Source organism: Rhinichthys klamathensis, unplaced genomic scaffold, assembly GCF_029890125.1.
Source record: "Rhinichthys klamathensis goyatoka isolate OS25496 unplaced genomic scaffold, OSU_Roscu_1.1 h1tg000280l_1, whole genome shotgun sequence".
Taxonomy (NCBI): domain Eukaryota; kingdom Metazoa; phylum Chordata; class Actinopteri; order Cypriniformes; family Leuciscidae; genus Rhinichthys; species Rhinichthys klamathensis.
In genome coordinates this window covers 1-26,509 of record NW_026606799.1, presented here as the reverse complement: position 1 = coordinate 26,509, position 26,509 = coordinate 1, and the positions used below count along the sequence as shown (strand labels likewise).

The window sequence follows — 26,509 nt, the reverse complement described above, 5'->3', positions numbered from 1 at the left end:
TGGTCCTTTTATCGCGAAATTCAATACTGAGATACGGGCAAAGCAACTTCTGGTATACTTATTTCTTGCTTTAGAATTCATAATTTCATCCTCTTACTCTGCTGATATCACCAATTAGTTTCTCATACATTCTTGTCAATGTAAACTAAGAAATGGAAGAAAAAGAAAAAAAAAGAAGCAAAAATAAATCTCGCACTTCTGTGGTAAATAACTTACAAAATGTAAAAGAAGAAAAAACCCTTTGTTTACAGTACCAAAACCCGACTATAATTGTAGACCCCCTTAAAAACCTTATGTCTATAAATAGCTTTACAAATATACATGTTAAATCAAATAAAACTTTTGTTTTGCTTTTTTTTTTAGATTAAATGTTTACATGATCTCAACAGTGTATGCTCGCTTGCTCTTTTAAAATGTCATTATTTCGTTTTTTTTTTTGTTTGTTTTTTTAAGTACACTGCTACTGACTGCAATATGATACATATTTATATCTATATATTTACAATAAAAACTTTAAGATACATACAAAGCACACAGTTATATATCTTCTAATTAAATCTCACATCTAGGAGACCTTTCTCTCTTTTCTTATTAAAAAAGGATGAAAAACGTTCTTTGTGAGGAGTGGAGAGAAAGAGACTGGCCATGGGTTTGATTCTCACTCCAGTCAGATATTGCAGTAAAAAACCCTTCCTGTCCACGCGTGACAGGACGAGAGTACTCTGTCTGCCGCTTCAGAACTGTGCTGTTACACAGTGTTGATCCGTTCTTTTTGTTTCCTGTCCAGCAATTTGTCAGTCTGTTTGTTTTTTGGTAGGCACGGAATGGTTTGACCCTTCTGACTGCGTCGCGCAAAGGAAAAACAAAACTGGCCGAATACAAAAATAGGAATTCTCTTTTCGAAGACAAAAAGCTGAGTAATGATTTGGAAGAAAAGGAGGAGCTGAAGGACAGGGGCGTAATCTGTCCTTCAGACCTGTGAACAGTTGGAAGTCTGAAGCTTCTCGTTGAGCGATTCATGAGATCCACACTGTGCCAGGAACCCCGTCTGCACCCCGCTACATGCTGGTCCAGTGCAGCAAACCGAAAGATCCCCACCAACCACCATTCCTTATGTTCTTATGACCCCATTGCTGTGGTGGTGATGTTTAGGGAGGCAGGGCTCGTCAGGTAAGGAGTCGTGAGCAAACACGGAGTCGTCGCCGGAAGAACAGGTGCTGTTGGAGTCCGGACAGGTAGGAGAGTACTGCTCGAACGGTACCGACAGGTCCAGATACTCCTAAACGATCAAATGCACACAAACACACACACATCAGAATTGGCTTTAACAGTTAGGTGTTGAGAGTTAAGGTGTTTGGTTTGATGCACGAGAGCTCTTACGTCAGTGGAGGTCATGGAAAGAACCCTGTCGTGATCCTCCACCAGTTGTCTGAACGTGGGTCTTTGTGAAGGTACGGCGTGCCAACACTCCCGCATAATCATGTACCTGCATAAATCACACGATCCAAAACAATATATGCATTTACTGATCAGCACCAGAAATGAACTTGATCGATGGACAATTGGTGCATCCACACCTTGTCAGAATTACTATTACGAGCACTTGCGATCTCGTAGGAATAGAAATTATAATTTAGAATTTTCTGACTGCTGCAACGTCATGCGGAAACACCCAAAATGGTTGCGGCTTCAGCAGTAAAATGAAGTTAAGCATTTATCTTGTAATATTTCTATTTAATAATTCCTTTAATTGACTGTTAATGTCATAATGATGAAATAATAATCTAAAAGTTGAATACAGTTTAATGTAGCTAGAATTAACAAAGATCCTGCAAAATAAATGATAAGTTGATTAATAATCCATTTGCATAACAACTGTTGTTATTACTGTTTGTTGTATTGTGGTTTTGTCTATTGCCTAGTCAATTTAAACAGATTAATGTTGGAATCAACAGTGTTGGCATTGAAACATATCATTTCGAGTTGTGAGTAGAACTTCTGGGTTGTCATCTAGTAATGACGGTATTTACGACATGGCCTGCAAATATTCACCCCCTTGGAATTGTTTCTATACAGGTCAAATACTTCAATTGAATCGAATCTGAACCATTACAGCTGTTACTTATTAAATCAAAACAATATAAAATTCAAGAGTATCAGTAAATAATACACAAGATATAACAATGAAATTACGAGATTCACACCAAGAACGATAACTATAAAGATAACTAAAACGATAACTATATAGAAGTCCACACCAACGCACGGTAACGTAGGATGAGCTGTTTAAAGCAGGATGGATTTTGATTGGCTGTCAAAGTTTTTATCGTTCATCAGTTGAAAAAAAATTCCAACAATATCATTCCTCTGTGCCATTATCATTATAGTTGTGGTGTGGACACTGCTATTCTTTCAGATTTAGAATGACTTTAAAACTATATCTTTATTGTTATCGTCCTTGTTGTAAATGGGCCTTTAGATTATACAGCTATTTGTTCTACCATACATGGGTGTCATATGCCATTATAGACTCAGCAACATTATTTTAAGAGATGAATAAGAAGGTCTTAAGAGTTTTTCTAGATTAAAATGAGAAGAAATCGTAATCGTACAGTTCATGAGTGCAGTTGGCAGGTTTGTCCATTCGATGTCCCTCCTTCAGCAGTTTAAAGAGCTCCTCCACTGGGATACCTGGGTAGGGTGAGCCGCCCAGTGTGAAAATCTCCCATAATAAAACCCCATAAGACCACCTGAGATGCAAGAGAGGTCACAGTTCAGAGCAAATATGGGACAAAAATCACACATTTACATTATAGTACAAAATATAATCCAATTCAGTGAGAAAATGTCTAAACACTTGTTAGCCCACTATTATGCTGGTTGTGCTTGAAATAGTGGCGTAACAATACTCTCACTATCTCTATCGGTCCGTCTCTCTCTGGGGTGTAGATACTTGGCAGATGTGAGAGAGGGGTTTTGTTGGTTCTCACTGAGGCTTATAATGTATGTCCGTGATATGAGACGCGAGTCTATTAAACTAGAGCGAGTGTGTGTGCGCGCGCATATGTGTATGTGGGTGTGTGTTATCACAAGCTGCTCTGTTAACTCAGGGCTCTTTTGTTTTGGCCCCATTCCTCCCACGCCACCACTGAGCAGCTAATCAAATTAGCCACGCTAAGAGACAACAGGAGCTATGAGCCAGCTAATGCTACCCGGCCAAATACATACACACATATAACACACAGTCAGTTAGAAGCCTTATGGGGGCTGAATAATTGGCTCATCATTATATCACTATTCGTTCATTAGCTTTATGTCAGAGTCAAATCTCATTTACGCCCATCAGCGTGGTGCTCTCTCTTACACACACACACGCGCGCGCAGTGAATGAAAGGCTCACTGCTCATATATCATAGCATAAGTAGAGCCTATAGGCAGAGGGAGATGATATTATTTTATTACTGCTGTCTCAGGCCAGCTGTGATTAAAGTGTATTTAGACATATTGGGAAAGTGCAGTTCTATGTACCAGTCTGAGTGTGATGAATGTGTGTTCGGTCTACTGAGAGACAGTGTGCAATATACTAACATACTAATCAAAACCTGCTGCGCAAGTACACACACTAGTCTGCTAACATACACACATGTAAAACCACTCAAAAAGTTTTGGGTCAGTATGATTTTTATCTTAAAAAAAAGAAATAAATACTTTTATTCAGAAAAATGCCTTAAATTGATCAAAATTGTTAGTTTATTTGAAATAGAAATCTTTTGCAACATTATTAATTATTTATATTTTTGGTCAAATAAATGCAGGATTGGTGAGCATAAGAGAATTCTTTCAGAAACATTTAAGAAATCTTACTGACCTTTTACTAAACTAAATCTTACTAAACTTTTAAAAAGGAGTGAAGATGCACACAGAATGTTTGCTACAGAATTCAGTTTTTTTCATTTAAATATAATTTATTGCTAAAATAAATGCTAAATTATCACAAAAAAAAATACAGTCCTGTAAAGCTTACCTTAGATGCAACGTTAACAGTCTTGGTTTATTTCAAGTCGGACATGATGACTTGTCACTCAATGTGTGTTTACACAACAACAATGTACTAAAAACGTAAAAGTTTTTCCTTCGTGCTATTCGTGTAGACGTGTACAGATGACATAATCCCCGTTCATACAGATTTGTAAGAACGATTAAAAATGTTGAATTATGAATGCTAGGCCAGTAGTTGGCGATGTAACTTTGTAAAGAAACACTACGTGCCTTTAGACTGAACACATAATACGCGTGCATATGACGTCACCGTTTTCGCAAATTCACGTTTTTGTAGTTTTACACAGTGATGATAACTTGCACTTTGAAACCCATTTTCAAAAGTTAGGATTTTTAAGGCCCCCAAAAACTCTGTTGTCGGGTAAACGAACGCCCAAAATGCATAATTGTTTTCAGTTTTTAGTTGAAAACGGTGTTGTGTAAAAGGACCCTCAGTCAGTAAGTTATTAATGCAGTAACCGCTCTGATGAATTAAGTGATTAAATGGATCATTACAATCATTATCTGCTTCAAACTGATTACTTGCGAGTTAGTCAATCTTTTTGATGGATTCATTAAAAGAACTCCTTTTGAATTGGACTATGTAATAACATGTACTGTAATAACATGTTAAAAAAATTGTTTTCATGTCTCCGGTGAATTCCGGTGCAAGAAACACTGGCACACTCTCTCGGATGGCTTTGATGCTGTTTTTGCAGGGTTATGGTGTTCACTTGCATTCCTTTACCGCTTGATGAACTTTATGAACAGATGGCATGAAGTGATGGAGAGGAAAAAAAAGAAGAGGCATGCATGGCAATGCAAACTCACACATCACTCTGGTGCGTGTAGACACGGTCGAACAGTGCTTCTGGTGCCATCCATTTGACGGGGAGACGACCCTGAAAGGACACAGATCAGTCAGAACAACAGCGGTGCTGACCCAGCAAGACATACAGACGCCCATCGAACATCAACAGGCCTGCAGCTTAATCTCCTACTGTCCTATCTAATATAAATACACTTCAGCAGTTCACATCAACATCTTCCCTCTCCCCAATGTGCTCTAATCTCCAACTGTCCCATCGAATATCCAAATACCCACCAAACCCACCCCACATCTAAAACCCGCCATCACAACACGTAACAGTTCCATCCAACATCATCTATTCTACCAGTTTTAGGAACCTTGTTTGATCTTGCTACAAGCTACTATAAATTAATTTAAGGTAGTTTAACTACTTACATACTATATAGAGGGCGGAAATCAGTATGTGAGCCGAGTACTATATCTGAATTCATACTATTCATAAAACAGTATGCAAAAACTGATGACCTACTACTTGTGGCGAGATTCTAAAGTACGCATCCGATGGACACTTTACTATCCCATGAGGCCACAGGAGAGGATTTGTGAATGGCAGTGAAGCAACGCAACTGACGCCGTAGGTCGCATGATAATGACAACATGGCAGATGTAGTACGGCTGAATTGAATTCATACTACACATTCATAATACAGAATGTACTTGTTTAACGGACGTGAAGTAAGTTTCAAAGCAGATGTAGAACGTACTATATACAGCATACAATTTCGGATCCAGCTCAAGTGTTTTTACCATAGCTAAGCTAATGCCATGCTACTGAATTTTTTTTGTTAGCTACACCCCAATACTGCATTTTACAATGCATAGTGGGCCAGGTAAACCACAATGTGTTCAATACCGTCCAGTCCTCGCCAATACCCACACATTCTTAGTACCAACTCCAGACCTCATTCAACACTTAATTGATTTATAACAAGCTGCTCATAAATGCCCCTTCAAAAGTTCCTGAACTTGCACACACTCATTCGACTTCTACAGGCTTGACGTTTCTAAATACAGTGCGCAACCACATCTCTGTGCTTCAATCCAATGCCACCCAAGAGCCCTTCAAGCATTCTGAGACTGATAATCAGTTGTCGACTTACGTTGGTGGTCTTCTTGTAGTAGTCAATGTTGTGCACGTCTCTAGCCAGGCCGAAGTCTGCAATCTTCATCACGTTGTCCTCGGTAACCAGAACATTCCGGGCTGCGAGGTCCCTATGGATACACTGGCAACACAAACAGAAAGAGGGCCATCCTTTATAGACAAGTCTGATAAATACACACTAGGAAAATAATATCTGGCAGCATTTATAAACATTACAAGCCTCTTAAATTACTTCTATTCAAATAAGTTTACAAACTAAGATAAGTAGATGTGTTACCTTCTTTGAGGCCAGGTACTCCATACCCCTGGCGACCTGATAGGCGCAGGACACCAGTTCTTTAAATGTCAGAGTTTCGTTTGGGATCTTACAGGTGTCAAATGAGTAGTCCATCCCAGGAGGCCTTCTTGCCCGCAAATATTCCCTAAGATTCCCTTTAGAGGCATATTCCACCAGTACATACAGAGGACCTGTATGAACACAGTCAGAAACAATTCAGTCAGAGAAAATCAAAGCCGAACATCAAAGCTGTGATCTTATGTGTGTGCGTGCACTGACCATCTTGTGTGCACGCTCCCAGCAAGTTGATGATGTTCTTATGTTTTCCAATCATCTTCATCATCTCCATTTCAGACACAAGGTCCGACAGGTCCTTATCTGTGCCATCATCTAAGAAAACAGTTACAAACAGCAATATTGTGAAGTATTATTACAATTTAAAATTTATTTTAAAAATGAATCTATTACTGTGATGTCAAAAGCTGAATTTTCAGCATCATCACTCCAGTCTTCAGTGCCACATGATCCTTCAGAAATCGTTACAATATGCAGATTTGCTGCTCAGGAAACAATTCTTATTATTATAAATGCTGAAAACAGATGTGCTGCCTAATATTTTTATGATGCATTTTTTCAGGATTCTTTGATGAACAGAAAGTTCTAACTAGAACAGCAATTATAATATATTTACAAACATAAAATTATAAATAGAAATCTTTTGTAAATATTATAAACGTCTTTACTGTCACCTTTGATAAATTTAATGCATCCTTGCTGAACAAAAGTATTAATTTCTGTAAAGTCTTGCTGACCCCAAACTTTTGAATGGTAGTGCATATATTATTAATGATGGCAGTTAAACACATCTACAGTGTTAGAGTAATGAGATTTGATGAAATTGAAAAATGAATTTTCTTTGGACCATTATGATAAGATTTTTTTTTTGCATTACAGGAATTAAGATTCGGAAAGTAAATGTGTCCTGGGAATGATGTTTTGAGACATTCAACCATAATTCAAGTCAACTAATTGACTATGTTATACATAAAACATAAATGTAATGTAATGATTTACAGCATCTGAACACACTAACCTTTGAGCATCTTGACAGCAACAGTGAGAGGTTTGTTGGGTTTCTCTTTGTCAATCCCAATGGCTTCAGCCATCACAACCTGTCCAAAGCAGCCCTCTCCCAACGGTTTTCCCAGCGTCAGTCTGCTACAAAATCATCATTCACAGTGAGCAAGGAACTAACTATTTGCTTTAGAATTAGTCTGATTATTGTGGTCATTTGATGTTCACTTCAGCTTTAACTTACTTTGTACGTGGAAATTCCCACTTGGGGTCAGAGGGCAGTTCAAGCTCAGAAACATTGGGCAGCATCGGCCCATCGCTGGATGACAGGCGGGCGATCCGGACCAATGGGGTGTTTGAATTCATGGAAGAGTTCGACTCCAAGGACACCTGCTTGGGTAAAGAATAAAAACAGCATGTTATTGTCTCTGAAAGTGAAGAAGACAGCGAGTGTAAGAGCGAGAAAGAGAGAGAGAAGAAGAATCAAGATGTCTATTTTAAGAAGATCATCAACTCAAGTGTTGTGCTGCAGACAGAAACATGGTGTCTGTTCCTCAGAGGACTGGTCCTGAGAGAGAAAGGTTTGTAGCTGTCAGATCTCCACGTAATGGACCACAGAAGTGTGTGTGTGAAGCAACATTTCCCTGCTGCCACGAACACACAGGTATAATCTGTAGATTCGCTGAAAGGATGCCACTACCTCATCTGCCCCCCTTTCTTCCGATGCACAGAGATAAAGTTAAACATTCAAACGCAGCCATGGCATTATCATAATAAAAATGTGCATATCGAATTGTGATTGGTCTTCTTTCTTGCATCGGTCTGCATCTCTTTTAGCCATCCATAACTGACTTTGCATAAGAATTAATGTGATGAATGTCATGAGAACGACAAGTGCGTAAGTTTGCTTGTAACTGGAGGACAGTTCCTTGCAAGCACTGCGATTTCCTTTAGGAAATGCAAATCTGTGTAGACTTTCATGAAACACTGCGAAAGTATGTCAGCAGCAGGAAGATCAAACTGTCTTGACAATGATATCTCAATATTTTCTAAAATCAGAACTAGCTCAAAACACACCTACACAGACACTATTTGAAGAAAAAAAAAAGAAAAAAAACTGCAACATGATTATGTAGCTTGATTCCAGCGTGACATTTTCAGGCTTTGATTGCTGGAAATAACTTGAGGGAAAAAGAAGAAGAGATCCAGAGAGTGACAGAGGTTAGAGAGACAGTGTTTCAGCTGCTGCTGCTGCGATTTAAACTGTTTAAAACAACAGGCGAGAAACATGATCTAAACACTGGCAGTCACCGGGAGAGCATGAATATTTTCAACTGCCACATTGCATATATGACATCCATAGAACGTCTTCATACACACAAATAGCCCAAACACTACACACTACAAAAGGGTGAAAAAGATGCATTCAGGGCGATTCAGAGAGGAGATAAAGAGAAAGGAAGATAAATGGGCTGATCAAATCTTGTATCTACTTTCTGTTACCTGTCTCTTGAGGGGGAATTTGGACAGTTTTTGAACGGGCGGTGTGGGGAGCGTCTTCTGCGTGTTCATCCGCATACGGCAGAGGATAATGATGACCATGGTGAGGATGAAGAGCACGCAGCCCGTCACGTAGATGAGAATGTCCGCGTAGTCATCCTCTCTCTCCATCTCCACCGCTGACACAGAGCACAAGAGCACAGTTTAGACGAGTGTGATGACATTATGAGACAAATGTACCAATGTGTTGACCTATAGGTTAAACTAGTGTTTTAGCGACTGACGCTGTAGGTCACATGACAATGACAATCGTGATGGATGTAGTACATATGGACATATTCATTCACTATATATAATGTACTTCAATTTGAATGGTTGCAAAGTAAGTACTTATTCAAAATAAGTACCTACTGAGAGAGTATGCGATTTCTGACAGCCTTTTTTGATTGAGACGTATTAAAATGGTTTTTCATTAGGGTCCAAAATGAGCACTTATCCTATGCCAAATGCAAGCAAAAGCAAACTTGTAGAGTTTTGCTTTGATAAGAAAATAATTGAAGTTTTATTAGGGACTGCAACATAATTTGTCCCTGAAATTAAATTATGATAGTCTGACCCTCACTGATGTAAGCAATGCAAGATTCAAACATACCAACATTTCCCCAGTGGAAAATTTGCCATCAGAGGTTTATCTAGGATGCCTTTTTTTCTAGAGCTAAACGTGGTGACACATATATGGAGTATAAAATCAGAGGAACAAAATCATAATGTGAACAGCTGAAGGCTAAATAGAAATATTTATACATTTTCTCAATTCATCCACCTGTGTTCATGTTGGACCCTGTTTATTTCTAATACACATAACCACAAAATTCAGTTTATCAACTTGAATAGAACACGAAACCAAAAATAAATTGGCCACTAACTACAGTCTCAAGACTTTAATTGAAAAACTAACAGTAATTTAAGAAACAAGCCCTACTAATGGTTAGATTAGAGATCATCTTAAGTCAATCATTAGTTTGTTTGTTTGTTTGAAGTTATAAAGCAGAAGGCCTGCAGTTAATTTACAGCAACCTTACAAACTAATTAACATGCTATCGCGCCCCCATGCAGGTACAAACATCCCATAATGCCCCTCTCTCCGGGAGGCTTATTTGGCACTTGTGTGATGAGCCCCACAGATAGAGTTCAGTGGCTCTGCACGAGACGAGCGATTTTAATTACAGCAGCAGAACGGAGAACTGGATAACAGGATGAGAATTAATGAATCGGGCCTCCCAGATACAAGAACTGTGTGCCATCAGTAAATACTCCAGTAAACACGACAAGCACTTCCATCATGAGCGCATGTGTTATCGAGTGAAAACAGTCCATGAGCAAAACCCATCATCCGTTGTTTTTTCCCTGCATATGTCATGTTTAAATCTAAAAACAATTACAAACTACCAGGTTGTTCTTCAGAGTACTTTAGTCTAGTTGGCATATTTAATTGACATTATTAAAAACTAGGCTGCCGGGATTAAGGTCCATAGAGAATATCACTGAAAACATTTCAAAAATATTTTAACTGCAAAACTATGAATAAAGCATGCAAGGACAATAGGGAAAACGGGAAGTATAGAGACTTGGGAAGAAAGGAGTGAAAAGAAACCCCAGAGAGTCAGACTAGTATACCTGGTAACACTGTAAGCCAAGCAGAGTGATGGTTATAGCCAATCGAGTTCCCTGCCAGACAAGTGTATTGCCCCGCATCCTCAAAAGACACATTGGTCAGGTAGAGAATCTCCAGCTCTTTATCCGTAGTATTTATGCCCGCAGTCTGGAAAAGTAGGGAGAGACGGAGAGAGAGAAAGACAGATGCTTAGAGCACAACCCGGGAGAAAGGACCATCACCCAGCACCGGGAGGAAGATCTGAACGATAGAAGATCAGTTAACCCATCACCAGTATCACAGAGATCCCACAGTACTGCTTATGAGATGACCTAGAAGCAAAGTAAAAACCCAAACCATGGCGGAAAATGTAACGCCCCATCAGCAGCAGCGGGTCACGTTAGTTCTCATCCATAACGTGTTTGAGGTGCAAAGAAAACATAAAAAGAGCCGGGAAGAATATTACCAACTTTAAGCTTAATTTAACCTCTCACTAGATAAAACTGACACCTATTTATTTAGAAGTGTGTGTCCCAATTCTCAAGAGAGCCGTGTGTAGGGTATGAGGAAATCAATAAGAATGTGATGTGGCACAGTCTCGGCTCTTATTCAACATGCCCTTGTTGCATTGATTGGGGAGGAAGAAGAAGAAGCGAACATTTAAATGAAGCAGACATACACTCGCCTTACATAACAAGTCCTTGAATCAGGTCACCTTATTTATTGTGTGAGAAAGGGGCGAGAAGAGCAGTGCGAAATAGAGAGAGATTACGGGAGTTTGACTCTACGCCACCAAGGTCTTGACAGACAGCGGCTGTTTGGAGAGAGATTTACCTGGCTGGGACACTGTGAGCCAGAACGTATTCTCTGAAATGCCTAAAAAGTTGTTGGCTCTGCACCAGTACTGGCCTGCATCTTTTCCTGACACATTATACAGAGTCAGCGTATCGTGGGCCTCTTTTACCTTACTGACAAAACTCTGCAGAGAAACACACATACTTAGTCAGAGGCGAGCACGTTCACACATGAACACACACTTAATGATTTAAAATACTCAATCAGCTTGTTGTAGCACTTCTTTAAGACACCGATACACTTTCAAATACACAAAACAGTTACACCACTTGTTATTTCAGTACACAAACTTGCATCTTATTCACTAACCACCCACAATCCAGTTGAAACTGTCAAAAAATAAAGGTTCTAAAAGGGTTTTTTTCCACAGCAGTGGTATAGAAGAACTATTTGGGGTTCCCCAAAGAACCTTTCAGTGAACAGTATTTAAAAGAACCCTTTTTTCTCTACATTTTAAAAATCTAAACAACTTTTTCCACCTTGTTTGTAATGGAAAGGTTCTTAATGGAACCATCGATGCCAGTAAAGAATCTTTATTTTCAAAAGAGTATCGTAAATGAATTGAAGTTGAATTGTAATTTGAACATGAACTGCAGGAAATCAGATTTACTGAATAAACGTTTTTATTTAAATTGTGTAATTTTCAAATAAAAAAATTTTCTTGTTAAAAATCATAAAAATCATTTTGAATTACATTACATTTCTTTGACTTGAAGTTACATTCAAATTTCAATTACACTTTCTGTTTGGGAATTGCGAACTGGAATTAAATTCTCATGAGTATTTAAATGAACTCATTGTCAGTCTTTTCAGCACAAAACATCCCCTTTCATATTAGGCTTTTTATAGATTGTGGCTTATTTACAAAACTTAAACATAATGAACTGCTATTATCACAGAAGGAAAGCAACGAGATGTTGCCCTGTTTTGCGTAATTCCTTGTAATCAGGAACTAAACCAACACAGACCGTGCATGTAAATACACTAACAATACAATCAGCTCTTGAAAAATGCAGCCCATGAAGATGCAGTCACCAAATTTTTATGGCTCTTTATTTAAAACAAAAAATTACATGATGAGAGAGGCGGAACAAGCTCAGGAAATGTTGCGAGCTGGATTCAAACTCGTTTCACCTGCGTTGGCGCCACAGCTCAACACGCTAACTGCTAGGCAACTGACGTCTCTGTATGTTATAATTAAACGCTCAAATATTGTCTTTAGCCCCTTAGTCCACACATATCTGTTTCTGTATTTCTTTCAGATGCTTCATTTGCTTTATTCTCTGTTTCCGTTCTTTCCCTTGATCGTAGGCGTTGCGCCACACATGATCTGTCGCTCAGCACTCTCAGTCTGGGAGGGCTGGGGAAGGCTTTAGAGGGTGCGCAGATGAGACTGCGGGGAAGGGAAAAGCCGCCGCGCGGCTCCCAGTAAAATACTGTTTCAATTATGTGGGAGTCTAAAATAGCGTGGCGGTCTGGCCAGCCGACGCACTCCCCTCCTCTGCCTGCTGACTCGGCCCTTCCCTCGCTTCCCGCACTCATTTTTTCCATGGCTTTTTCGGGAGCCTCTTCCCTCGTTCCCTCCCTCCTTCTCTAAAGAGAGAGTGGGGCAGCACAGCTAATGGCTGTCTCCCTGCGCGACGCCACCGCGGCGGTTAGCTTAGCCCAAAACAGATGTCTGCCTCCTCTCTCACTCCTCTGAGAGGAAAAAGAGAGCGAGAGCCCCCTAATTCTCCAGTTGCACAGCCTATAGTGAGATGCTAACATGGGTGGGATTAGGAGTTGGAGGGAGGTGCTCTAAGAGTCACTCACAGCTCACATGAGACTTAATATGTGGTTTAATTTAAGCTGCAACAATGTTTTATTCTAACAAGCTAACAATGTTTTCATAATTAAATCGTTTTGTCCTCTGGGAAAAGAGAAACTACAAAAGTTTTTGAAAAAGAAAGTTATTCATAATGAAAGTATTTGACGTAAAAAAACAAAGTTGAATCATTCTCTTAAAAGTGGTTCATTCATGAATTCTTCTGATGTACCAGTATAGATGACTGTACCTTAAGGATGTTGACGTAGGGGGCGCCATTGGGCCCATACTGGCTTCCGTTCACCTCGATGTGTTTGAGCCACTGGATGTGTGGCTGAGCATCACTGTACACCTTACAGTGAAACTCCACGTCACTGCCAACCACCACTGTCTGATTGGCCGGGAGTCCCGCCTGTAGGATTGGCCGGTGAGGAGAGCGTTCTGATTGGACAAGAGATGGGTGCAGTCAGAGATGAAGTTAAGTTTAAGTTAAAGGTTGAATGTGTGTGTTGCGTGTTCATACCCAGCACGTCGAGTTGGTAAGTGTGTTTGATTGTCCCGTATTTGTTCTGCACCACACACGTGTAGTTCCCTCGGTCAGATGGAACGGCGCTCTCCATGACCAAACTCCACTGCTGATGCCTCAACTAGAGAGAGAGAGGATGACAGAGACAGAGAGAGAGTTTTGACGTTACATAAGAGGTCCACTTGAATCCTTCCTCGGGTTTTTCTGTTAGCTGAAGAAAAGCAGGTGCTAAATTATCTGTCTGTATAACGTTATGAGTAAGATCCACTGTGATGATAAATCTGAATTGAATTAGAATTAAAGAACCAAACAGAATGCAGAATTGAAATTCAATGTAAGGAAGTATAATTAAAAATAATGGAAATTAATAAACCAGTTTTTTTTTTTTTTTTTACTAGAAACATATCAAGCCTCTCAGATTAGATAGATAGATAGATAATCACAGACTTGTTTTATTTATTTATTTTTAGGTTTATTTTGGAATTCCTTTATCATCATCAGATGTGGAAAATATGCAGATGGGTCCTTCACCTCATACACACACACACACACACATACATATACATCCATTCATTCATTCATAGAGCACACTCTAATTGCATATGGCTCTCTCTCTTTCTCTCTCTCTCTCTTCTCTTGCGCACTGTCTCTTTCTCATTCCTTTTCTAGTACTTTGAAGGTCTGAGTGGAAAAAAATGTAACTGTGTAAATATTATGGGCTGTGTTTTTGAACAGTTGCATGGTAACACCAACTGAGAGGGCAACACGCACATAGACAAACACACATGCCTAAGAAAGTTGGCAAGGGCGCCCGTACCCCCTGCACTCCTCCTCCCCCGTGTCTTCTGGATCCTCACCTCCTCTCGGCTCGTTCTCGCTGGCTCACTCTCACACAGTGAGCCTTTGGTGTTTGCTGATTGACACACTGCACGGTATGAGAAATGTGTGCGAGCGACGTATGCAGGCCAGCTGACAGTCTTGCCTGGGCCCGGGACAAGATAATCTTAGATGGGGCCCCCCCAAGATTTTTTTTATTTTTATAAAACACCATATACTTTTACCCAAAATGAATAATAAAAACACGTTTAAATGGGTACATTTTCTATAAATGTCTTCATTTTCTTTTCTGACATAGCCTACTGCAGTTCTTGTTAAAACACACTAGACATGCATAATCTGTTCATTTTGGGCACTTTTTGTGTGAAATCATATTTATTTTTGTCCATCAAAAGTGTGCTTTCACTTTTAAGCATGAGCAGCACAGCAAAAATAGACTCGGATCTGACCCATTATCTGTTCACCGATGATGACGATGCATTTCAGCCGGCTTTTTATTTCTCATCTCCATAAATAGTAGTAAAGCTAATCCAAGGGCTAGAAATCAATGAATTCTTTGCTAATACTTCCTCGTCATCATGGAGAGCGCAGTTCGCACCGCTTTCTCCTTTCCACAAGCGTTTGCTCTCCCGTGGCGTCTGTCGTTGCTATGCAACAATGAACTTAGGCGCGCCTGTAAAAACGAGCACGCCGCGTCGCTATTATGAGCTAATATCCAACATATTTCCATATGTGGCTCTTTCCTCCTTTCTTATCAACAAGTGGATTTACAGCCACCACAGCAGCAGCACCGCTTCTTGACCACTATTTCAAGGACAATTAGGAAGAAAACGAATAAAAAGCTTTTATGTAACTCAAATATTAGAAATTTTTTCAACAAATATGCCTATTTTATTGATTTTTTTTAACAATTATTCCATAATTTAATGAGGGCCCAGTTCTGGGCCCCCCTCCCTACCCTGGGCCCGGGACAACAGACCCGTTTGTCCCCCCCTGTCGGCGGGCCTGAGCCTATGTATGTATGGGAGTAGTTGGCATATGTGTCCATTGACTTTTTTAAATCAAGATTTTAGGTTCAAATTAGTAAATGTATAAGGGAAAATATAGTATATTGAGTGTCCTGTAACTAGTGAACACCATTCTGTTAACTAGTTCATTTTAACCTCTCCTGCATTGAGACAAATTCATTTTTAAAATATTTAATTTAGTCTCTCAACCATTAAAAGGTCATAAAGACTACTGCTACATAAAAATAAAAAAACAAGCAAAATGCTGTTCAAATAGTTTTAAATGAAATAAACTTTCATAATAGTTGCTAAATGGTATTTAGAAGGGCTTTAGCCCCCCCAAAAATAATCTGAAATTAACAATAAATTAACTCTTAAAATCAGTGATTATATTATATTATGTTTTTTTATTTATTTTTTATTAAATTGTTGGTTTACCAAGAATTAAACCTTGGACTAAAGGCAAGAAATATTCTTTTGAGCTACATCAGCTCATGCTCAGGTTGGAAGCTGAGCCCCCTTGGACTGAAATCCTGGTTAACTTCCCAAAAGTTTTTAATGTCAGCTACTCATGTCCAGTGAGAGTATGAGAGGGCAAGAGTTTTAATTTAGGACCCTATCTTACTTGACATTGACATTTTGTGTGTGTGTAAGACATTTATCTCAATGTGTCTGCTGAAAAGAAATGCTGTGAGGAATTCTCAGCTGTTCCTCAATCTACCCAAGCTCTTTATCCAGAGGGAACGGGAAGAGAGGGTTAGTGCATTTATCCCATCCTTCATCAAAAGATAAGAGCTGAAAAGTGTTGTGATGTCGTGCTGTACCCAGCTGATTCAGAAACAGAAAAAAAAGAAAAGAAAGAAAAACAGCACGAGAATGACCCAAGCCAAGGTTCGATAATCAGTCAAAAAGCACTGGTCAAATTCCTCCCGGCATTATGCTGTTAACATATTAAGCCTCTTTAACTCTGATGTCAGACTGAGGTTAGGAGGTAAAACTAGTGCGGTGGATATTCATTTAGTTCAACTGAATTGTGACAGAACTACAGAGAAAATTGGGAGTAAAGGGACTCATGAGGTGGCAAGAAGCTCAGGTCTCTCTTGAGTATGTGTGTGTTTGTGTGTATGTGTATGTTCAGGATTTATGACTGTGTCAAAACGGTGCGGGCTCGTTCCGACAGCGGTTCTGTTTAATTTGACCCACAGAGACGGGAAGCAAAAACAACTGACCCCGGGGCTAGTCATTAAAACGACAAAACTGTTTCTCTATCTCTCTCTCTCAATGGAAAGTGGTACAGTAGTCTTACTGGAAACAACATGTTTCACCATTAAAAGAAGCCATCGATATTGTACAGACGGCCGGGGTCACTGTGATTTTTCCAAGTACAACATGTTCCTGGATCAACATATTTTGTTGATCCTGGAACAACATTCTTCTCCTCGAAAATATAGTGCTAACCCTATCCCTACTCCTAAACCTAATTTTACCCTGCTGAAAAATCCAGCATAAACCAGCATGCTGGTCATGGCTGGTTTATGCTGGTATAGTGCTGGTTTAGATGGTGGACTAGAATAGGCATGCTGTTCTCAAGCAAAACGGAGCTGTCAGTCACTGATTCCAAAAAGTGTATAGTAAAAGGTGTCATTGCAGTAAGGAGCATGAAATCTTGTAGAAGGCAATAGTGATAGCACGCACTTTCATCAATTGCTGAAAGATAATTAATTCAACCAAACTCAAGGCCCAACTAAAGAGAACACTATCATCATAATGGTGACTTCAAACAGACTTCAACAACTTACATACATGTACCATATCAAAGAAATAAAGCAAAAATAGTTTATAATAAATGAACATGGTCATGATGTTTTTGGAGTTGTTTAATCATCTCCTGGTGAGATCAGTGATTTTATATGCAGTTGATTTCATCTAAGGGTGTGTGGCTTTGAGTCCGTCGTAGTTGTGCTATCTGCTTGTCTCTTCTCTTTTTCCCTGTTCTTATTGTTCCTCTTATCTTCAGTGATTCTGCTTGGTAACCGCAGGTGTCATCTCTAATGGTTAATCATCACTTGTAGAGTGAATCTATTTTTATTACACTAACTGCTACACTGCTTCAGTGTTACTTTCACTCTTTAGATTGGGACCATATTGGGACCATATGACTAAATTTTCTTTTGGGGATAAATAAAGCTTTATCTTATCTCATCTTATCTTATGAAAACTGATTTTGCTCTGCCAATAAAAATGTAACCTACATTGTTTTTTTTCTTAATTAAACAATTTATTCCAATTAATTGAATAGTTGTCTTGGTCTTTATTTAACTATGAACACATACTAAGAAACGTGATATGTAACACATACATGAGTTTTGTGGTGGCCTTGCTGGGATCAATTCAGCCAGCACACAGAAGATAACATTTGCTGGTCCACCAGCACACCCGCTTCCCATGCAGGGGACCAGCAAACCATCAACCAGCATCCCATTCTGGGAGCCAGCAGAACAGCATGCAAAACATACCTTATGCTGGTCACCAGCATTGCTGGATTTTTCAGCAGGGATACCCACAACTTATCCGAACATTCAAGTGGGATAGAACATCGCTAAATAACACACTTTACTTTTAAACATATTTTTTACACATTAATGAATAACTAATTGCACCCAAGCACTTAATAAAGACATACATATACTGCTGTGGCTTACAGACAAAAGAGACATTTGTCGGTGGATTAGAGATTCAGCATTTCATTACTGATGCTCCAAGCATGGTGGTCCCACAGAGAACTGCGACTGAAATTGAGTCATCTCTCGCAGGACGTAACAGTCTTTCTCCACTCGCTCGTCAATTGAGCTGTTGAATATGTTGCGAGCTGCACACGCTCTCAAATGCAGCGTTTTCACAAAACATCAGTGTGTATGTGTTCGTGAGGTGTGACTAACCCACAGTGCCACAGATTAGCATTCTAACAATGCGACTTCGGCTGCCATATGTGAGCATGACAAAAGCCACGCCTCCCGCTGTCAATCAAGATCTCTAAATCGCCACGGTAACACCCTCTCAGAACCTCCCCCTTCTGATGACTCAATAGAGAGGTGACCTCTGACCTTAGAACCCTGCCAGTCAGGGACAGAAAGTGTCTGAGGTGTGTGTGTCTGTTTGTAAGTGTGTGTTTGTGTTAATGTGTGTGTGGCTCTTTGAAGGGGAAAGCTGTGGGAAAGTCAACTGTCTAAACAAAGCCATGGATCGTTTCAAACAATGAGAGTACGGCATGTGACTCATTTTCTTGCATTTAAAACTCATTCTGCAATCTTAACGCATTTAGTCAGCAATTAACGTCGCCAGAGAGGTAGTCAAACTTGCAACCAGCTCCAGCGCCAATAGTCACCATTATTGTTCCCCTTGCCATGCAGAAAAGAGCTTTAAGATGGTGATTTCCAAGAGAACTCCTCATGTTTAATTTAGCATGACGCTCTGCATTTTAACACATCGTTGAGTGTGTTGTCAAGCCATCAGGCCTGTCATATCCACACACACACACAAGGGAAGCACAAATACTTACACATATATATATAAGAGCCGTGACTTTTAGCCTTGGTCTTAATAGAGACAGAAGACACTTAGGGTGAGCTGTCAAGCACCTGTGTATGTGTGTGTTAAATAAAGCTATTATGATGCTGTCAGAGATCTCTATGCCAACAGCGACTGTGCTGATGCGGAGGGCAGGTCTAGTATAAAGGATGACCCTGGGTCAGTGCGGACCCCTGGTGTGTGTATACGTGTGTGTTTTTGTAAGGGTGGGATGGTCACTCTATGGCTATGGAGAGGTGAAGAGGTCAATGTTTTGTTTCTAAATGTCTCTCTTAGGAGACACTGGTTATATTCTATGCGTACAGGTCAATGCAAAGCAAGGCTGTGTTAAAGAATCTAATTGTGTGAATGCGTGTGTGTGTGCAAAAGTCACTCAGAAGGTCCCAGTTGTTGACAGGGTTTTCTCTTAAAATTCTGTTAATTTAGAAGCAAATGAGGCAATTGTTGAAATACAGTTGTAGTATTCCGCTATGAAACAAATGTGGATAGCATCAGAAGAACTTGATGAGAAATACTTCATATTGAGACTTTCATATCTTGGCAAAGCTACTAAAAACTACCAGAGTTTGAGATCTCATCTGAAACTTCATAGGACATGTGTGAAATTACTGGTGTCTTTTTCTCAAGAGAAAATTCTTTAAATGTGTTTAGTAAAAGTCTCAATTTGGGGTTATTGAGTGCTAAGGAGCAACGGCCCTGAGATATGAAAGATTGGTAATAAAAAATAAAAATAATCTAAAGAATCAGTGGACGCCCTCCAATACACGTCACAAACAACACCCGCACACAAACGTATCGACACATAAATAACAAGACCACACAGAACTTTGTGTTGTTCCTCTGCTCTTTCACAGAGGAACAGCAACAGGTGGACGTATCCTCTAGGGGCGACAAGCAAATAAACTCCAGAGAGAGAGAGAAAGAGAGAGAGAGAGCTCTTGAAGGAGCAGATGTTGGGGATCTGCGCAAATTATTACTAATTGCTGACTCTTATTATCTCTAATCCTAAACACACAATCACATATTTGCACATACACACGGACATGTTCTTAATCAATATTCCTATTGCCTTACTTTAATCCCGCCCATTCTCTGCTCTCCTTTGAATTCCTTGCCATTTTTCAGCCAATGGATGGTGGGCGTGGGGTTGCCAGCAGCGGGACAGCGGAACTTCACCGTATTGGCGGCAGGAACGGCCAACAATTTCTTCTCCATCCGGTCGGAACGGGTCCAGTATGGAGCTTCTGTTGGACAGAAATATAAATATGAGAATCAAATCACATGCTGCTGAAAATGTAAACTATAACTTATGTTATGAAGGTTTCTCAAAACATTTCAATGTACAGTCTATGAATCCATAGGTGCAAATGGAGCTCTATATAAGTGTATGTTGACGTGCAGTGCTATTTTTCAGGGGGTAGGGTGTTCCCTCTCCGGGAGTCTTCGTGTGGGTGAATGTTTATGGAAAGATTTTTCTTGAGCGCTTTGTGGCAGCGTCAGACTGGCTGCCTAATTCCCAGACTGAATTAAAATTTGTTTGGAAAAGCAAACACACTTACATACACTCTTACGTGAGTGTTAGGAGTGTGCTCTTGCAGACAGAACTCTAAAAGATTCCCAGTGTTAAATCCTTCACAGAGCCATGATCACACAATGTGGATTCCTAATAATAACAGCCTATTATAATAACGGACCAATTTTCCTTCATTTAATCTTCCCACAAATTGAGTATATAATGTTGACTGTCATGTGGTCGGGTCTGTGTTTATGCTTCCTAGTAGCTAATGCCAAAATATCAGAGCATAAATACTTACAGTAACATTCTTTAGCTAAAATAATAATAGTCATTATTTTCATTTTCAGGAAAGTCTTGCACTTTGTAAGTGTGTGTGTGTGTCTTTAAGAGATTGAGTAAACATACTTTCATCCCTCCTCAAACAATTAACTCCAGATCCGATCAACCCACGAACTTGGCGATTAAACCCACAGACGCCACATTTCGCTCCAGACATACATGCAAGCTCACAAACACACATCTGTGAGCGCGCACACACACATACACACAATAAACCCATTAACTAGACTGAATATAATTCTCTTGTGCATTATTTGCTCACACTATCAGATTGTGAATGTGAAGGGTGATTGGCAGGCTGGCATTTCCTTTGGCATAACTGACACACTGATGCCTACATACAACACAACACACACACACACACACTCTCTCTCTCTCTCTCTCTCTCTCTCTCTCTCTCTATCTCTCTCTCTCTCTCTCTCTCTCTCTCTCTCATCTCTCTCTCTCTCTCTCTCTCTCATCTCTCTCTCTCTTCATCTCTCTCTCTCTCTCTCTGTCTCTCTCTCTCTCTCTCTCTCTCTCTCTCTCTCTCTCTCTCTCTCTCTCTCTCTCTCTCTCCCAGTTTGTGCTGCATTCTCAAATGGTCAGTGGAACTGTCAGGAGAACTCAGCATGGGTCTGTACCCAACAGTGGACCTGGCCCCTACGTGTGTTTGTTTTGTGTGTGTGTGTGTGTGTGTGTGTGTGTGTGTGGTTTGCTATTTTATAGAGTTCAATACAGACAATTTGAGCTTTGAAGTGGGAACCGCGAATCTACAGTGACCCAACTTTTTTTTTTTTTCATTTCTTTTATTCTACAGCCAAAAAAAAAGCCATCAAAGTGCAGTTCAACTCCACACAGCTGATATTACGCACAGCTTGGTTCAGTCAGCCAAACTGAGAGCAGTAACCAGCACTGCATCATTAAGATATTACAGAATGATGTCATCAGATGTCACACGACCTCAACTCTTCTCAAATGTTCCAGAGAGCCCAGACCTCACAGCTCTCAGCTCCAGTGTGCTCTCATCTCTCTCTCTTTCTTAATTAGAGCTGGATTACTGGTCATTAAACTCTAAAGGGGTTTTGGTTTTTCGCTTAATCCCTCGTTTCATGCCCTCCCCTCAACCCTGAGACCCTCCCCCAACCCCGATACCACCACAAGACAGATGTGTTAGCTTTCCCTTCCCTCTCTCTTTCTTTAAAAAAATCACAAATGAGATCTCTCTTTCAAATCTCAGTTGTTTCTCCTACAAAGCAATGATATTAAATAAAGATCAAATGGAGAATGTCTCCTGCATCTCAAATTGTTCCCTCAGAGAAAGACTCACAGCAATCTTGTATGTCTGTCATCTAGAGTTTCAGAGATTATTTACATACTATTACAATATTTTTTAATGTTTTTAAATTAGCTTTAATTTCTATATTTTCATACTTTTTATTTTAATTTTTGTTTAGGTTTGAGTAATTTTAATATGTGCTTTTGTCAGTTAGTATTAGTTAAATAAAAAAAAAGTAAGTTAGTTTTAGTTCTAATACTTCAGCTTATTAAACTTATTTATTTCAGTAAGTTCCCAAGGCAACATTTTCAAATTTTTTGTTTTAGTTTTGCAAGTTTAAGATTTCCATCTTATATTTATTATTTATTTCTTCATTTTAGCTTTATTTCAATTACCAAACAAAATATTTTTTAATAGTTTCAGTTAACAATAACAACACTGAAGAGAGATATTAATGTGCTCATTTTTTCCAAGATATCAAAGTCTGCGAGAGTTTCAATATTTACTGAGAATTATATATATTTATATGAATAAAATCAGATATTCTGATTCTCTTGCTACAGTATATTGACATGTTTGCCTATAATAGACATTTATCAGAATGTGTAATTTTTTTTTTTTTTTTAAATATCAGTTGGGTCACTGAAATGAACACTAAAACACAGAAATATAAAATCTTCCTCTAGTTTCTTTCTTTAGTTGTTATACACATAGTTGAAGATATTGTGGCTTTTTTTTTCTGAGATTTTTAGTCACATTTCAGTTGATGCTATTAGACTTTTAAACTATTTCTCTTCTTTTTCCTTTCTTCTCTCTCCATCTCTCGTGAGAATTTGCATTTTTTGTATCAAGTGGGGGGAAAGTAGCTGATGAAATGAAATGCAACCTATCCCCAGCTAAGAAAGACAGCAATCACATGCATTTATTACAAAACAGAGATCACCACATGAAATCTCAATCAAAAAAGAGGAATGAAATGAGAAATAAGAGGGTGAAACACACCATTTCCATTACCTGCATCGTCCCTCTTCTTCATCGTAGTCCCTCATCATCACCAGAGGACAGCGAATCTAAGAGAGACAGGGAGATGGATGAGAGCGATCTTATTGACTACACCGCACAGTGGCCTTTCTGTATGAACAATGAACCTATTCATATGATCTGCAAAATGAGGAAAATAAACTGATAACACAAATCAAAACCAATTACTGCACACACACACACACACACCCTCAAACACTCACACACACAGAGCGGTTAATGGATGGCAGATGTTAGCCGAGATTCAGTGAGATTTCTGACAACAGCTGTATTTTTACACACATGTCTTGAAATACACACACACACACACATCACACTACCGTATCCTGCTTCTAAATGAACTTATTCAGAGGGAGAAAAAAAACCACTATGACCCTGAAAAAGAGATTATTCTGTCTTCAGCTCCTCCTCTGTGAACATTAACACAGGTAAAACTGTACACCACACACTCCCTAAAATACCAGTGGAGCGTGAAATCCAACACTAGGCCTATTTAGTACTAAAGATATGCTGTTACCGGGACACTGAAGCTTTTTGTGTGTGTCTGTGTGTGTGTGTGTGTTAGTTTTCACCAAACCATCAGATTTATGCTATATTTTTCACATTTTTGTGGCTTCACAGTCTTCATTGGCAACTGGGGGTTTATGTTATATTTTTTGAGTTATGATGGGTTGTGTTGTTGTTCTGTGGTGTTTCATGTTTTTAAAGGATTCATACACCCCAATGTCAAAAAATTGCCACAACGTCACTGACAAAACCCATGCAAACCAATGTTTCATGTCATTGATGTCAAACCTGGCGTGAAGCATCTTAAGACATGTGCTTCATGCATACCACTTTATTTACAAAATATTAATTCTTCAACGGGCGTTCACAAGAGCACCACGAAGCATGAGTATCGTTTTGACGTGAGAGCAGACGTTGTTGCGTATTTTGTAAATAAAGTGGTATGTTTTTTTTGTGTGCAAACAAAGCAACTAGCGTCATTTCATTAAATTGAGGTTAAACTGGAGTCACATGGATTACTTTCATGATGTCTTAACTACTTTTCTGGGTCTTGGAAGTGGTAGTTGCGTAGGCTGTCAATGGAGCGGCATAAAGCCCTCAAATTTCATTAAATAGATCTTCATTTGGGTTCCGAAGATGAACGAATGTCTTACGGGTTTGGAACGACATGAGAGTGAGTAATTTTATATGAACTATCGATGTAAAGATATGTTGTGTGTTGCATGTTGCTGTCTGTCAGTGTGTCTGGTAGCTGTGTCTAGTGTTAAAGTGTGCAGAACAGGATATTGCTGTCTTGTGGACATCTTTATCGGCATGCAATAATTGGTGCAGGTTGTGTGGCCCGTTTCACTTTTTTTTCCTCTGTCTTTCCCCATACGCTGCGAGAAGGAGAGCCGGTTTTGCCCTGGCCTAACGCCAAACACATGTTGGTAAAAAAAAAAAACTCTCCCTGTGCTCTTACTTTTTCCATCTGCTCTAAGTGATAAAGAGATTCCAGATAATTACATTCTAATTAGTTATCAATGAGCAGCTCAGCTTGTGTCCTCGAGTTTACAGAACCAAAGATCACTTCACACGACCATTTAAACACAGACACATTACAAAACAAACGCACGCGCCCCACAAGAAATCTGCATTCAATCATGTAATGTCTGTTTGAGTTTAATGATATCTTTTGTTACAGTATGAACCTGCAGTATTTAGTATGTAAACTGTGCAAATTCAACAGCAACAGCATTTTTTAAACATGTTTAACACTCCTTATTTGATTGGACAGCCAAAACGTTAAATTATTTTTTTACATATTTAAAAAGATTTTTTTTTTCAATTGTTAATTTAATTATAATAAACAAATGTTCTTTTTTTTTTTTTTAAATTAAATAACACCAATTCATTATTATATATTAATTATTAATGAACTAAAATTTATAAACTAACACTAGGGCTATACTAAAAAGCACTTGCTGAATTAAGATCCTGTGTCAGTAATGTAGCATGCCAGCACTGAAACGTGTAGCACTGCATAATGCAAACTATTTTTATATAATAACAGACATTATACAGTATATTGCGCAGTAAGCAGTGTTCAGATTCCATTCTTTAAGGTTTTGTACTAGTAAAAGATAATAATACCTGACAGGCCAGTTCAATGGGCCGTGTGTGATGCACAGACAAACAACAACTCTAGTGTCTATTCTAAAACTTTTCACACTGAATTTAATTTGTAGTGACCAAAATATGCTATTTTCCACCCTACTTCCCCAAAGAGGCCCCTTTTTTATAACACCCTTATTTTTATTCTGGTAAAAACCATACACAGTTTAATAACAGCCCAGTTACTTTGGAATATTAAGCAATATGCAGCGTTTGAGTGAGTGTTATTGTGCTTGATGATAAATGTCAAGTCAGCCTGTAGGTGTGTGCTGGGAGTATGTCTCAAGACCTATTTACCTGTTGAAAACAAGTCTGACTGGTGAGTTTCCAATTAATGTTTTGCGTGCCTGGGCTTGTGCACCAAAGTCTACTGCAGGAAGGAACAACAAGACTGCTACTTAAGTATTATTAGGAGAGAGAAGGAGAGGACTGACCGGTGACTCTGACGGTGTAGTTGCTTAGGCAGCATGCTGCTGAGGGGATGTTTACAGGAGTACACCCCCGAGTCTTCATAGGAGACGTTGATGATGTGAAGCACTTTTTTGCCCCACCCGCGTACGGTTGCTAGGAGACACGGTGTTGCCATCTTTCTGCCACACGATGGGGAGCAGGAAGTCATGCGGTGTGCAGGACAGATCCACCGTGTCCCCGACTCCTGCCACGTAGTCATCCAGAAACACTTCCACTTCCACCTCACTCGAAACCCAGTCTAACAGAGAGAAAAAAGAGAGAGACTTGTTAATAAAGTAAATTCAAATTCAGCAGTTAACGGAATTACCGAAAAACAAAATATACAAAGTTATGTCACGAAACTCTAGATGGCACAGGCTGATATGTCCTTAACTCAATCCGCTTGCAAACAGATCATGTCTTTATAGGGCGCAGCTGATTGGTTCCTGCTGTATCAGTAGACAATGAGCTTGCTGCTAAAACCTTAAAATACTTGGTCAGGATTTGCTATAGCAGTTGCAGTGCGCTTTTCAGAAACCCTCCACCTACCCCAGCTCCACCTGTATAGATCTGATTCGGGTAATTCATGTATGCTATAATTGTACATGCCAA

General features: G+C 39.3%; 1 protein-coding gene across 3 annotated transcripts; it reads right to left on the bottom strand.

Moving 5' to 3' along the window:
- fgfr3 (fibroblast growth factor receptor 3) lies at nt 1–26,123 on the bottom strand. 3 transcript variants are annotated; one of them, XM_056269033.1, is made up of 16 exons: nt 25,882–26,123; nt 23,249–23,316; nt 20,208–20,377; nt 13,699–13,822; nt 13,426–13,616; nt 10,540–10,684; nt 8,860–9,041; nt 7,607–7,752; nt 7,382–7,506; nt 6,568–6,678; nt 6,289–6,479; nt 6,010–6,132; nt 4,870–4,940; nt 2,613–2,750; nt 1,381–1,486; nt 1–1,279 (listed from the first exon to the last, which is right to left on the bottom strand). In XM_056269033.1, exons 2-16 carry the CDS (start codon nt 23,280–23,282, stop codon nt 1,112–1,114), a joined length of 2,025 nt encoding a protein of 674 aa, XP_056125008.1. In that variant the 5' UTR covers nt 23,283–23,316; nt 25,882–26,123; the 3' UTR covers nt 1–1,111. The 3 variants fall into 3 exon arrangements, with proteins under 3 accessions (XP_056125008.1, XP_056125009.1, XP_056125010.1); XM_056269034.1 differs by having other exon boundaries at nt 7,382–7,503; XM_056269035.1 differs by having other exon boundaries at nt 7,382–7,503; nt 7,607–7,755; nt 8,866–9,041.
- Nucleotides 26,124–26,509: the final 386 nt, after the last annotated feature.